Here is a 12,892-nt window from a genome sequence, read left to right on the forward strand (position 1 = left end):
TGGTTTCTCTATATAAGCAGCACACTGGAGCACTTTGTAAGAGAAATTCCCATAGTGACTTAAGCACTACGTGGTTTCAAACTCCAGTGATCCATGAGTAAGTTCCCTGAATTGTGTACACTGTGAAATATCTAAAGCTAGTGGGATGGGTCATATTTGCAGAGACTCTTGGTACATTATTCTGTCATCATCTTTTATTTGCTTCCACATTTCTTTCTTTAATCTGTGCCAGTGGCTCAGTAGTTCTTTACATATGTGCCTTTGGCTTTGTGAGACTGGAAAGCACAAGTGTGTCTGTGTATGCATCTGCTGTGTATCCAAAATAGTCCCTCATCTTGTCCTTACAAAGGAATGAGGAGCTGTGCAGGGTCAGAGAAGGCAGTAGGGGGGTCTGCAGGGGATAAATGGGTGGGTGTGTGGCTGTGAGGACTTGGTGAAGGAGAAAATAGATTATTCCATCTGTCTCAGAATCTGCCCTGCTGCTGACCCACACCCAGGAGACGGTGGTCACATGGTAACCAAACCTTTAAAAACTCCCAACATGCTCACCCAGGACTCCAACTATCTCCAGACACCAGCTGGTCTTGGTGCTCACACTGCTTTCTCTGAGACACCATCATGTCAGACACAGAGGAAATTGTGGAGGAATACGAGGAGGAGGTGGAAGAAGAGGTCGAGGAGGAAGAGGATGACAACGAACAGAGGCAAGCGGAGCATGAAGGAGAGACCAGACCTCGACCTAAAGCAACTTATGTGCCTAATATGGCTCCTCCAAAGATCCCAGATGGAGAAAAGGTGGATTTTGATGATCTGCATCGCAAGAGGCTGGAGAAAGATTACAATGACCTCCAGACACTGATTGAGCTGCATTTCACCAGCCGTCAGAAAGAGGAAGAAGAACTGATGGCGCTACGTAACCGCATTGAACGCCGCCGCGCTGACAGGGCCGAACAACAGCGTGTTCGTGCAGAGCAGGAGCGTGAGCGCCAGACGCGGGTTGCCGAGGAAAAAGCAAGGCGCGAAGAGGAGGCAGCCAAACTGCGGGCTGAGGAGGAAGCCAAGAAAAAGATGGCTTTCTCCAACAAGTCATTCGGTGGCTACCTGCAGAAGGTGGACCAGAAGAAGGGCAAGAAGCTAACAGCTCGTGAGGAGAAGAAGAAGGCCCTGATGGAGCGCAGGAAGCCGCTCAACATCGACCACCTGAGCCAGGAGAAGTTGGTGGAGAAGGCACAGGAGCTCTGGCAGTGGCTCCACCAGCTGCACGCCGAGAAGTTTGAGCTGGCAGAAAAGCTCAAGAGGCAGAAGTACGACATCCACGTGCTACGAAATCGTGTCAACGACCATCAGAGGTGGTCGAAAACATCGAAGACCTCCCGTGGGGCCAAGGGCAAGTCTGGCGCTTGGAAGTAAGCACCTTGTGGAAGCGCACCACGTTCCTGCTGGACTATTTGGTCACCAAATTGTATGATAAAAGCTATCCAAGCAGCTGTGCGTAGATTGAGTTGGACTGCAATGATTCAAGCAAAATAAAGTTAAGGTTGAATGATATCTGTGAATGTTCTATTGAGATTGAAGAAGTTAATTTGTCTGATTTAACTCAATATGAATGCGTGGTGGTTTTATTTTACGACGCCACAAGAGGATGTCTCGTGTTTCATTTTTCACAAGTGAAGCTGTAAAAAGTCATCGAATAGTGTTGAATCTTCCCCTCAGAAAACTATACCTTTTATTATAAGAAAAGAAAGTTTTTCTTGTCACAATACAAGAAAAATGGGCAAAAGTGGCACTGGTTAGGTGGTGGATGATAGCTGTAAAGTCAAACAGGTGCTGCACAGCTGAGTTTTATGTAGCTAATTTAGTCTCTGAAGCTCCTGCAGCACTTAGAGCAAAAAGGCCACTAAATGTTGACTGATAGCAGTTTTAGGTTTGATGATCTTAAAAAGTACAGAAAATTGTTTTAATGTACAAGTAACAAATTCTTCTTTATGATCATGGGTGTAAATCACAGTGTCAGTTATTTAAAGCGTGCTCCTGTATCAGCTGAAATCACATAATGAAGTAAATGGTAAATGGCCTGTATTTATATAGCGCTTTACTAGTCCCTAAGGACCCCAAAGCGCTTTACATATCCAGTCATCCACCCATTCACACACACATTCACACACTGGTGATGGCAAGCTACATTGTAGCCACAGCCACCCTGGGGCGCACTGACAGAGGCGAGGCTGCCGGACACTGGCGCCACCGGGCCCTCTGACCACCACCAGTAGGCAACGGGTGAAGTGTCTTGCCCAAGGACACAACGACCAAGACTGTCCAAGCCGGGGCTCGAACCGGCAACCTTCCGATTACAAGGGGAACTCCCAACTCTTGAGCCACGATCGCCCTGTGATATAAATAATATAAATATAAAATAAGTGTATTTGTACAAATCCACATGGAATAATGATTGGCTGTTAGACTATTTTTTTCTGTTTCCTAAACACGTCTTTATTTAATGATTCAAGTCAAAATGACAGGTCACAAGAAAAAGATAGCATAGGATTTTACTCATATAATTCCCATCAAATATGTGACTTTATCAGGTTGTATCATTGAGACTGATTACAGTTTTAAAGTAGACAAGCAAGAAAACTGATGATCCACCGGAGAGTGAAGCCAAATGTGAGCAGCAGAGGGAGGAAAATATGACCTCTTAAAATAAAAAAGACAAACAAAAGAGCAGCGGAAGCACAAACAGCTGACCTGACTATATGTTCATCACACAGACAAGTGCAAAGCAGGGAAAGGAACAAAACCAAAATATGAGACATAATATGAGACATAAGAAAGCCAACCTTCAAACCTTCAAAATACAACAGGAAGTAACCAGGAAAGAAATAACCAACAAAGAAGACGATGCAGCGCACACAGACGCATCATATCTAACTTTTCAAATGTTCCAGTAGAATACGAGCAAAGAGCTTTCTTTTAGCTCATTCCAATAAAATGCTCAGTGCTAAAAAGTTCAATGACTTAACCTTGTAAGTTGTGTATTTAAAGGTGCAGTCGGTCATTTTTTTTTTGAGAAAATAAAAATAATCATGTTTTTGTCTTCAGTTTTCTCCATTATCCAACCAGATTCTTAAATAAAACGTTTTCTTTTTTTGACCATGAAGGGTTTCATTGGATTAAAGCAAGCTTCTTTTGACAAGAGACACTCAGAATTCATTTAAGTTTGTTTTTTTTAATAATAGCATAGAAAGCCCTACATGGCCAAGGTCCTGCACATATACCAGAGCTACTGAGACCTTGTAACAGCAGAGGGTCTCCAAGATAAACTGAATAGAGTGTTTAAACTACTCCATGCTCTTATTTTAAATTCAGAGGCAACAACTTTTGAGGTTGTGGCTTTTGAACTTTGAAGCAGCCTTCCTGAACCCGTTAGGTCGGCTGGATCGGTGGCTTATTTACTTTTCCTTAATCTTTCACCCATTTTGGGGGCTATAACACACATCTAAGGTGTTAATGAAAGAATGCATGAAGGAATGAGTGTAAGACCTTTTATTTGAATCTGTGTTTGAATGCTGGGACGTGTACACTTCCCTTCAATTTCTGTTACAAAAAGTGCTGTACAAATCCAGATTTAGTAACATATGTTATTTTGTATTGACTAGAAGATTGATGCCCACTGTCATCCCGTTTCTCTTTAATTATTATCTGTCACATTGTGGCGATCTCTTTGCAACATTATAGTCCAGTTTGTGTCCACTGCAGTCCTGTTACAGGTTAAATGACTGTCAGAGCTTTTAGCAGTGACATGGTAATTCCACTAGATGGCACTAGAAAACCAGTTTGAAGCATTTAAGCGTTAAGGTAATGTGAAAAACACACCCAGGAGACATTACATAAAATGTTCACATCTGCACCATAAAGGGTTATAATAATTACCTGGTTGCATTCAGGTTTATTGAAGACATCTTAGAGAAGCATAAAATGTTCAGATCATATACCTCACACAACTGGACGATGTAGTCTGTGGAATTATTGCACATAATTGGCAATAATTATGGTACGATGGCTCCATTTTATGTAGCTATGCAGGTATAGGGTTTGCAATTACGATACATGATCCTGATTAAATTCACAAACGTTAAAAGTTTCGAGCTTTTATTGTTTGCACTTATTCCTTCGGTGTAGTTTAAAGGAAGTGAGGTAAAGTGAAATGCAGATAAATGATAGCAGATGATTTGTAGATTCAGACTTTTTTCTGTATCTATTTGCTTCTGTGTAAACCAGCTTTCTGATTGTCCAGCATGGAAAACATCCTCTTTACCAACAGTTAACTGCAGTGCAACATAAATTATCATTAGACCAAGCTGTGGGGAAATTTCTCACCCCCTGTGGCTTTTGATTGTCATTCAGGCTTAGATTGCCTTACTGCTGTTTTGCTGTCATGGCGCTGACAAGCCATTAAAGTTTTCCAGACATGGCGGTATACCCACAGGTTACCATAGACACGGGGAGGACCTGTCTGCACAATCAGGTCTCTATACCCCCCCTCCAGCCTCACTATGCCTACTCTTTCATACACACCAGCTAAAGGTATGGTGCGTATATTGATGGTGTTGTGACAAATGCCTGACCTGACAGCATCGGGAAGCACCAGAGCACCAATCAAACACCTGTGTCTCACCAGGGAACAAGAAGTTCCCAGAAGTTCTGCTGCTGAAGTTGGTAACAAGTCGTTTCCTGATGGCGGCAGCTTTGTAGTCCTGAGTTCCCTTTAGATTTGAAGGAAAGCTTGCAAGGAAGGAGTTGAAACATGTCTACTCATATCAAAAAGGCTGTGTGTGTGTGTGTTCACAGCAACTGCAAGGTCATCAGGGGGAGGGCTGTTCTGTGCTCATTAGTACCTTTTTAGAAAAGAGGAGAATGCAAATGCTGCATGATTGGCAGCTCCTGGGCCACATATTCTATTCTGACCAGAATCCTATTATGTGGTCAGAATAGAATATATGGTGTAGGTTTGTTTTATTTGGGGCTATTTTGTTTTGCATGTCATGGTCTGAGGAAATAAGACATCAAAGCTTTCTTACTTGTCAAAAATCACTGACAGATGAAAGACATTTTTAGCAAGCAAATTGCTCGAGATGACGGTTTAAGAGCCCTGTCATCAGACGTGATATTTTTTTTGGTTTGCTGTGACACTATTTAGTAATGCTTTGAATACTCCTCATTGATGTTTTTCTGTTCATCCATAAGTATTATTTTTTTTGTTTTCCTGGCGGCTATAAAACAGAAAATGGAAAGACATGTAATATGATGTATGTGTAGCTGAATGATACCAGATAGCCAATATTGGCAATCATGGCTGTATTTGAATTAACTGCCTGGAAATCCAAAAATCCAATATTATCTGGGCTCCGGTAGCATACAGTATATTCTTGTACCTCTATGTGGTTATAATGCGCACTTTACACACTAACTGGAGTCTGACCAACAAAAGCAATATTTTGCAGCATTTACCTGATTTAGCCATTTCAGAAGTTTAGGCATTTTATTAGCTCACTTTATTAGCTGGAGGTTTCATTCTGATCTGAGCACAGTACACAAGAATCGCTTTTACCTGCAGCACTGATCACTCAATTTAAATTATTTAGTAGCATAAAGATTCTCTGTTGGAAAATTTAGCTTGTTTTTTTAATACAAAATATTACTGTATTACTAAAATATTACTAAATAGTACGCATGTTGCATACTATTTGTGTCCCATTAGATCAGGGATGTCAAACATAAGGCCTGGGGGCCAGAATCAGACACCAATCTGGCCCACTGGATAGTTTTGGAAGATGTGAAAGAGGACACACGTTTTGGACTTTTAATGCAAAGACCTCTTTAAGAGCTCCTCTACAACCATTCATACTACAACAAGATAATTAAGTTATAGATTACAAATAAATGATAGACAAGCTGATTCTTCATTATCTACTCTAGAAATTGTATTTCTTTTACAACTGGGCCACAATTAAAACAAACAAGAAAAAAGGACATTTTCTGTGACTTAACAAAAACTTCCTGTTTTGCAATGACAGGACACTTTGTGCTGACAGATTTCATTCAGTTAGTACAGCAGCAGAAAAAACTGAGATGTGCTGTTGCGCTTCTTTTTCTTATATTGCAATATCTAAGGGATTAAAAACAGAGCAAATGCTTACTTCTATACTGTTAAGCAGCAACATGTTGGCATCAGTGATTACTCGGGTTTTTGTGAAGATTTCTGTACTTACACTATGTGTGGAAATGACCCAGTTTCTTATCGGACATTGTTTCTTTCAACAAATACACAATTCTTTTAAATCAATTGCTTAGATCATGAAAGTACCGCATAAAAAGTAAAGCGACAAAACATTCACGCACCCAGTCATCAGTATTTACAAGTCTGTTGCTCGTCAAGCTAATATTTCAGTGTGTTTCTGAGTTTATTGGTCTAGTTTATTAGAAAAGATAAAGAAAAGCTTGTTACTATAGTATATAGTATAGTATTTTTTTACTTTATTTACACATTAAAGAATATTTTTTTCATCTTTTTAACAAAGGACATTAGTAGACATTGCCTTTAGTTAATTTTTCTTTATAATAGTGACATAAAAATATATTAATGGGAATACTTTCTTAAATGCAGTCATAATGTCTTTGTGCTTCTGCATTTAGCCCAGCAGTGTCTGCAGTAATGCTGCCATAAAGCCTGTGTAATGTAGTGGCTCGTCATTACTGTAACTTGTTAATGAGTATTAAATTATGCCTCTTGGTAAACACCACAAAAGATAAAAAGACAATTTTAGAGTCTTTCATGCAATAAAAGTCATCTGTTTTTACTGTGTTTTGAAAGTTTTTGTTACTTTGACGTGTATCTTGTTACATGCAGTGAGAAGAAAGAGGAACGTTGGTTTATGATATGGTAGAAAGGGTAAAAATACAATATTAATGTATTATATTTAATCTTTTTTATTTATTAATTTTCTCCTAGCATTTTTGTTTTCCTTAATTAAAAATACCTTCACCTTTTATTTACATCTTTAACGTTTTTATGGAAAACAGATATGGGTGACACTGCACGAGGCTATACGTAAACACCACCAGAAACAGCACTTCCACAGTTTGTAGATCCTCGGTTGTTCTCCTCATGTGTTAGTCCTTCCCACTTGAGGCGAGAGAAGGCGAGGTAATGGGTATTTAATGAAATGAGACGTCCTTGCTTTGTAGCCTAATTTTAAGTGATGTCAATTAAATGTGACGCGTGTTACAGCTGGATCATAAATTGTTTTCTTATAGCCTTCTGCTGCTCTGAGATGTTTATGATCTTAGATGCAACAGCGTTCTTGACTTCTTTATATTTAGGGGCATTTTTCATTATATTCATAATGTGGCAAAATGTGACAAGCGTGTGAATAAAGACCCATGTACAGTCAAGTGTGCCACACTTCTTTTACATGCGGTAGGTAAAACACCCTCAGAGAAACTACACCTGTCCATCCATGGTCATCTCTCCTCTCCTCTGTTGATACATCCTTCAGCATGTCATATTGGGACTGAATTCCAGGTCACAGGCAGAAGGACAGAGGAAGCAAGGAGGTGCAATTTAGAGAGTTTATTGACCAATTATTGTGACACACAGGGTTTTTGGTTATGCCCTGTAGCCAGTGATAATGACTGATTTGAAACCACATGCTCACATGTCTTATTGATGCCTCATTGGTGTGTATGTATGTGGGTGAATATGACTGGTTGTTTTCTATTTTTTCTGCTCTTTCTTATTTAAGATGTTGGGTGTAATAGGACCCCGATGCAGGCCACAAACCAAACTACAGCATCTTTTTGCATTATCTACATTTGCTCAAGAAGTCTAGAGTTAATGTACCAGTGTATGTATAATTTTAGTATTCAAACACATAAAACAGATGCAAATAGAGAATAGCTATTGTGGCTGAGGTGTGGTCCCTGGCGTAGCTGCAGGGGAGGGGTGGAGCGGTGAGCTCAGGGGGGTGGTACCGATAGGCAGGTGAGCCACAGGTGGTGGCGATTGTGTCATGAGTGTTTTCCTTCTGTGTGTCTATATAGTGACGGCAGAGTCGAGCAGGAGGCGGGCTGGACCGGGACGAGCTGTCACGGCGCATTGTTATTATAAATAAAACGTGATTGTGAGCAAAAACGGTGTGTGTGTGTGTGTGTGTGTGTGTGTGTGTGTGTGTGTGTGTGTGTGTGTGTGTGTCGCATACGTCACAGCTATGTTTCATAAGCTGAAGCCAAAGGGGAAAAAACATTTGTCTTTATTGTGTTTCTTGAGGACTTGATGTTTGAACCATTTCTTCCTACTTAGCAAGGCCACTGTTTGTGCTTTAGTATCAGTGTTAAGATGAATGTCAAAGTCAAACAACCACATGAATACTAGTACCCACGGCTTCCCAGGAGAGCATGGTTTTATAACAAGATAATGTTATGCTCTCTGGCGATCAACTGTTACAGCTGACTGCTGTAAAATGTACTGTATGTACCAGTAAAGGAAAAACTACTTTGTTCTGTACAGTGAGTACTTGCAGATGTAGTGAACTTCTTAGCAAAGAGTTGCTTGTCTTATATATGTCAGCTAAGGGGAAACACTGCTATTTAGAATAGAATAGAATAGAATAGAATTCAACTTTATTGTCATTGCACATGCACAGGTACAGGGCAACAAAATGCAGTTTGCATCCATCCAGAAGTGCTTTAGTGATATAGATATATTACAATATATATTAGCAATAATATAGATATGTGAGTATATTACAGAAATGGGTCTATTATGGTATGTTATAATGTACACAGTATGAAGTATGTTGTGAATATTCTATAACTATAAGTATGTACAGGCTGTAGTGAGTACAAGCTATGTACAGGATATGAACAGGATCTAAATATGAAAAACTATCCAGAATATGAAATAAATAACTTTACAGAAATCTGAGATATACAGCTATACAGAAATGGGAACTATGCAAGTTGTAAACAGTTGTAGGGTTAAAAATTATCGAATGTACAGAATGATTATTTACACAGAGCTATACAGTAGTACACTCATCGGACACTTTCTTAGATACACCTCACTAGTTTCATGCATGAACCCATTTTCCCCTCAGAAATGCCACAAATGATTCTTCGTGGCACAGATTCAACTAAGTGCTGGAAACATTCTCATAGATTTCGGTTCATACTGGCATGATACCGTCACACAATTGCTGCAGATTTGTGTGTAGCCAACAAATGTGGGATATTCCACTACATCTCAAATGGACTAAGAACTGATGACTGTGGAGTCCATCTTGGTATGCGATGTGTTACCCTGGTGGATAACACACATCTTCAGAAGATGGGTACAATGTGGTCATGAAGGGATGGACCTGGGTTTTTGAAGCTATTTAATAGAAAAAAGGATTATGTCTTCTAACAAATGTATGCATTCGAATACACTTATACTTAATCATTGAAATACATAGGAGCAGGTTTGCAGTTTGTGTTAAGCTGCCATGTTCCCCCACCACCATATGTGAATACAGTAGCAGAGAAGGACATCATCCTTCTGACTAATCGCGTTTTACATATGTGGCTAGAGATCAGTCACATATGTAAAAGACCAAAGGTGGAGGAAAAGAAAAGCCAAAGGCATTCACGCTTCATGGAAGGACATTTAAATTTGTCTCTGCACCTTCAGACCTATGTATAAGGGCTCCCTTCACCAAAGAAACAAAAACACAAATCAAAGAGACAATGCTACTGGCATCTGGATAAAATGTTATCCCCTTCTTCCTCACCTCAAGTCTCATCTTCGGAACTAACCTCAGTGCGCTAAAACAGGAAAACTTGCATAAACATGCTTATTTAGTCCCAACATTGTTGCAAATACTAATTGTCAGGAAATTAGACATGCAAGTTTTCCATCTCATGACAGCAAACAGTGAGCTGGCACAAAACAACAGCTGGTTATAAGCTTACATTCACCTTGTAAGAATGAAACAAAGTTAAATCCACTTCAAAGCCAGTTTCATTAACACAGGCTAACAGCAGCTAACACATGCTAACAGCAGCTAACACAGGCTAACAGCAGTTAACACTCGCTAACAGTGGCAAGAAGAGCAGTCTTACTGACAGAAAAGTCTAGCATATCCTCAACAACTCACGTTAGCATCACCATCATCAGACAGAAGTGAGCTACTCTGACTCATTCACCAGCGTCGCATTCCTTTCACAAAATTTAACAGCCTCTTCAAGACACAGTTAATAATGGTGGACGCTTCTTGCTCGGCATTGACAGCTGAGGTAAAGAGTGAACTGACAGAATTCCAGAGGGAAAAACTCTGGGGTAGATCTGGACCCGGTCCAGACAGTTGTAGAAACATGTCGGCTAGCTGTGGCCATTATGAGTTTTTTATGAGTCATTATAAAAAACGATTTCATGATTTCTCTTAGCTGGCTAAAACATGTTTGTCCTACAGTGTCCACTGTAACTAGGATTATGAGTTAGAAAGCAGAACTCAGTTGACTGCAGTCTCCAATCTATTGACATATAGTGGTTGAAAGTTTTACACAGTATAATTTTAAATCACATTTCTTTCCTATTTTGATGCTCAATTTAAACTTCAACACGTCATCTTCATTGTGTGTATATACTTAAACTGAACTGCTTATGTGTGGTTGGGTGATTAGATACTTGCATCAACAAGCAGCTGAACTGATGTACCCAATAAAGTGGACTTTTTATGCCCACCTAATGCAAGTCCAACATGGTTTCTTTATTACATTCATTGTTTTATTGTATATTTCTTTTTGGTTTCAAATGCAGCACTACGTTTAATAGTGTATTTGTATAGTTTGATACTATTACTTTAACTTCTGAATAGTTCTATCCACTGGGTCGACTTAAATTAGCCCCTTAATCACCTCAGTTTTCTGGTTGATTTAGTGGTTGGTCTATTATTAATTAGGCAGAGAATTGCATACTTATCTCACCTACACCTCACAAAATCATGGGCAGTTTCACATGCTAGGCATACTTAAAGAAAACAGTGCAGGTCATAAAGGTTGATGTTGGGGTTTTTTTGTTACATTTTTGGTAAAACACACTTCAGTATTCTGTTATAAGCACACACACACACACACAAACAGAGTACCAGAGGGGAACTGGCTGCTCAAGTTCCAGGTCTCCGGATGCCTTTAGCCTGTGGATAAATTAGCCTGCCCTGGAGACAGTGCGGTTTGGGCTTATCTCCAGCCTCCTCCAAATTGAGGTGGGAGTTAGTAGCAGCCAGAGGTATAAAGGAGATTTAGCCTATCCGACAGGGCATTAATCTCCGTACCTCCTCAGCATCCTACAAGTTTTCGAGCGGCTGTATCCCTCTGGCCAAGTAAAGATTTGATGTCACCATGCATCCTATCAGCACTTCATTGCACAGTGAGTTCATAAGTATATGGCTTTAGGGTCTGTCTCTGGTAGAGCTCTTAAGGGAATAATAAGAGTGGAGCCTTAATTGCTCAGAGAGAGAGGCTCAGCTATCATGTAACTGTTTGTGTTCTGATCACTGCTGATATCCAATTAAACATATTTTTCTATTTTATGACAATTTCTGTGACTGTATGTCTCTGAAGAGCACTGATGATGTTCTCAGTAATTACGGGTTGTTTAGTTGTTCAGAAATGTGTTGGCTCTCAAGAATTCTAATGAAAGAGCCCTTTTAGAGTTGATTAACATAAACGGCTGTTTTACTCAATAACTATTACACTCACAGGCTAAAAGCTCTGCTGTAAATAAACACCTTCCTATGACATAGAATATAAGCCAATAATGAGAGGGTTTCATCACTTAAAACTGACTTTACTGTTAACAACCCGTGTAGCACTTACATGTTTTTATACCTTGTTCGTAGAGTGTTGTTCCCAGATGTCCCCGCTGTCAGTCACCTGTAAATATATATATATATATATATATATATATATATATATATATATATATATATATATATATATATATATATATATATATATATATATATATATATTCTGTTCTCACTGTTTGCTTTTATAAGACTGTCCATATCCTTTGAGATTTGTGCTTTTGTCCTTCCTCTTTTTTCCTCTGTTGTAGTCCTTTCTTGTTTTTACTACTGCCTTTAGTTTAACTGAAGGTTTTATTAAATATACCTTCTGCTGTGTCTGTACCTATTTGCAGTAGATCTAGGCTGCTGGGAGCTTCCCATGATGCACTGAGTGTCTCTTTTTTACTCACTGTGTGTTTACACACCTCTTTGCATTCACTTATTGGGTTTTTTTAATCTCTGACTCTTTTCAACATGGCTGCCAGGGTGCAGCCACAGAGTCTGGCAGGCCCTGTGTGTTTGCCAAAGAGAAATATCAAAAACCCTTGGTTTTTACCATGTTTGTTTGGTCTTTTCTTGTCTTTCTACCTCCTCTTGAGCTTAACATGTCCACTGAAAATAGTTAATAATTAACACAGTTTGTCTTTCTCCTGAAGACTGAGCCTGGTTCTGCCAAAGGTTTCTTCCTGTTAAAAGGGAGTTTTTCCTTCCTACGGTTGCCAAAGCGCATGCTCATATGGGGTCATCACATTTGAAGTACTCTTTTAAAGACTAAATGTAATATACATATATCCACTCACTGCCCACTTTATTAGGGAAAGCTATTCAACTGCTTCTTAAGCCAAATATCTAATTAGCCAATCACATGGTAGCAACTCAGTGTATTTAGGCATCTTGACCTAGTGTAGGTGATCTGCTGAAGTTCAAACTGAGCATCAGAATGGGGACTTATTTGAGCTGATAGGAAGCCAAAAGCAACTCAAATACCCACTTTTTACTACTAAGGT

The 12,892-nt window shown here is 39.5% G+C and overlaps 1 protein-coding gene across 2 annotated transcripts; it reads left to right on the top strand.

The window, feature by feature from the left end:
* The first annotated feature begins 618 nt into the window (after positions 1-618).
* tnnt2c (troponin T2c, cardiac) lies at positions 619-1,410 on the top strand. 2 transcript variants are annotated; one of them, XM_085375315.1, is made up of 2 exons: positions 619-660; positions 703-1,410. In XM_085375315.1, the coding sequence occupies exons 1-2, from the start codon at positions 619-621 to the stop codon at positions 1,408-1,410; spliced, it is 750 nt and encodes a 249-aa protein (XP_085231441.1). The 2 variants fall into 2 exon arrangements, with proteins under 2 accessions (XP_085231441.1, XP_085231440.1); XM_085375314.1 differs by having other exon boundaries at positions 619-1,410.
* Positions 1,411-12,892: the final 11,482 nt, after the last annotated feature.

Source organism: Diplotaxodon limnothrissa, linkage group LG17 (assembly GCF_057381915.1).
Source record: "Diplotaxodon limnothrissa isolate DT_005_m linkage group LG17, D_limnothrissa_male_GT1.1, whole genome shotgun sequence".
Lineage (NCBI taxonomy): Eukaryota > Metazoa > Chordata > Actinopteri > Cichliformes > Cichlidae > Diplotaxodon > Diplotaxodon limnothrissa.

Coding starts and splice junctions, on each gene's coding strand:
- tnnt2c (XM_085375314.1), top strand. CDS start 619: ATGTCAGACACAGAGGAAATTGTGGAGGAATACGAGGAGGAGGTGGAA.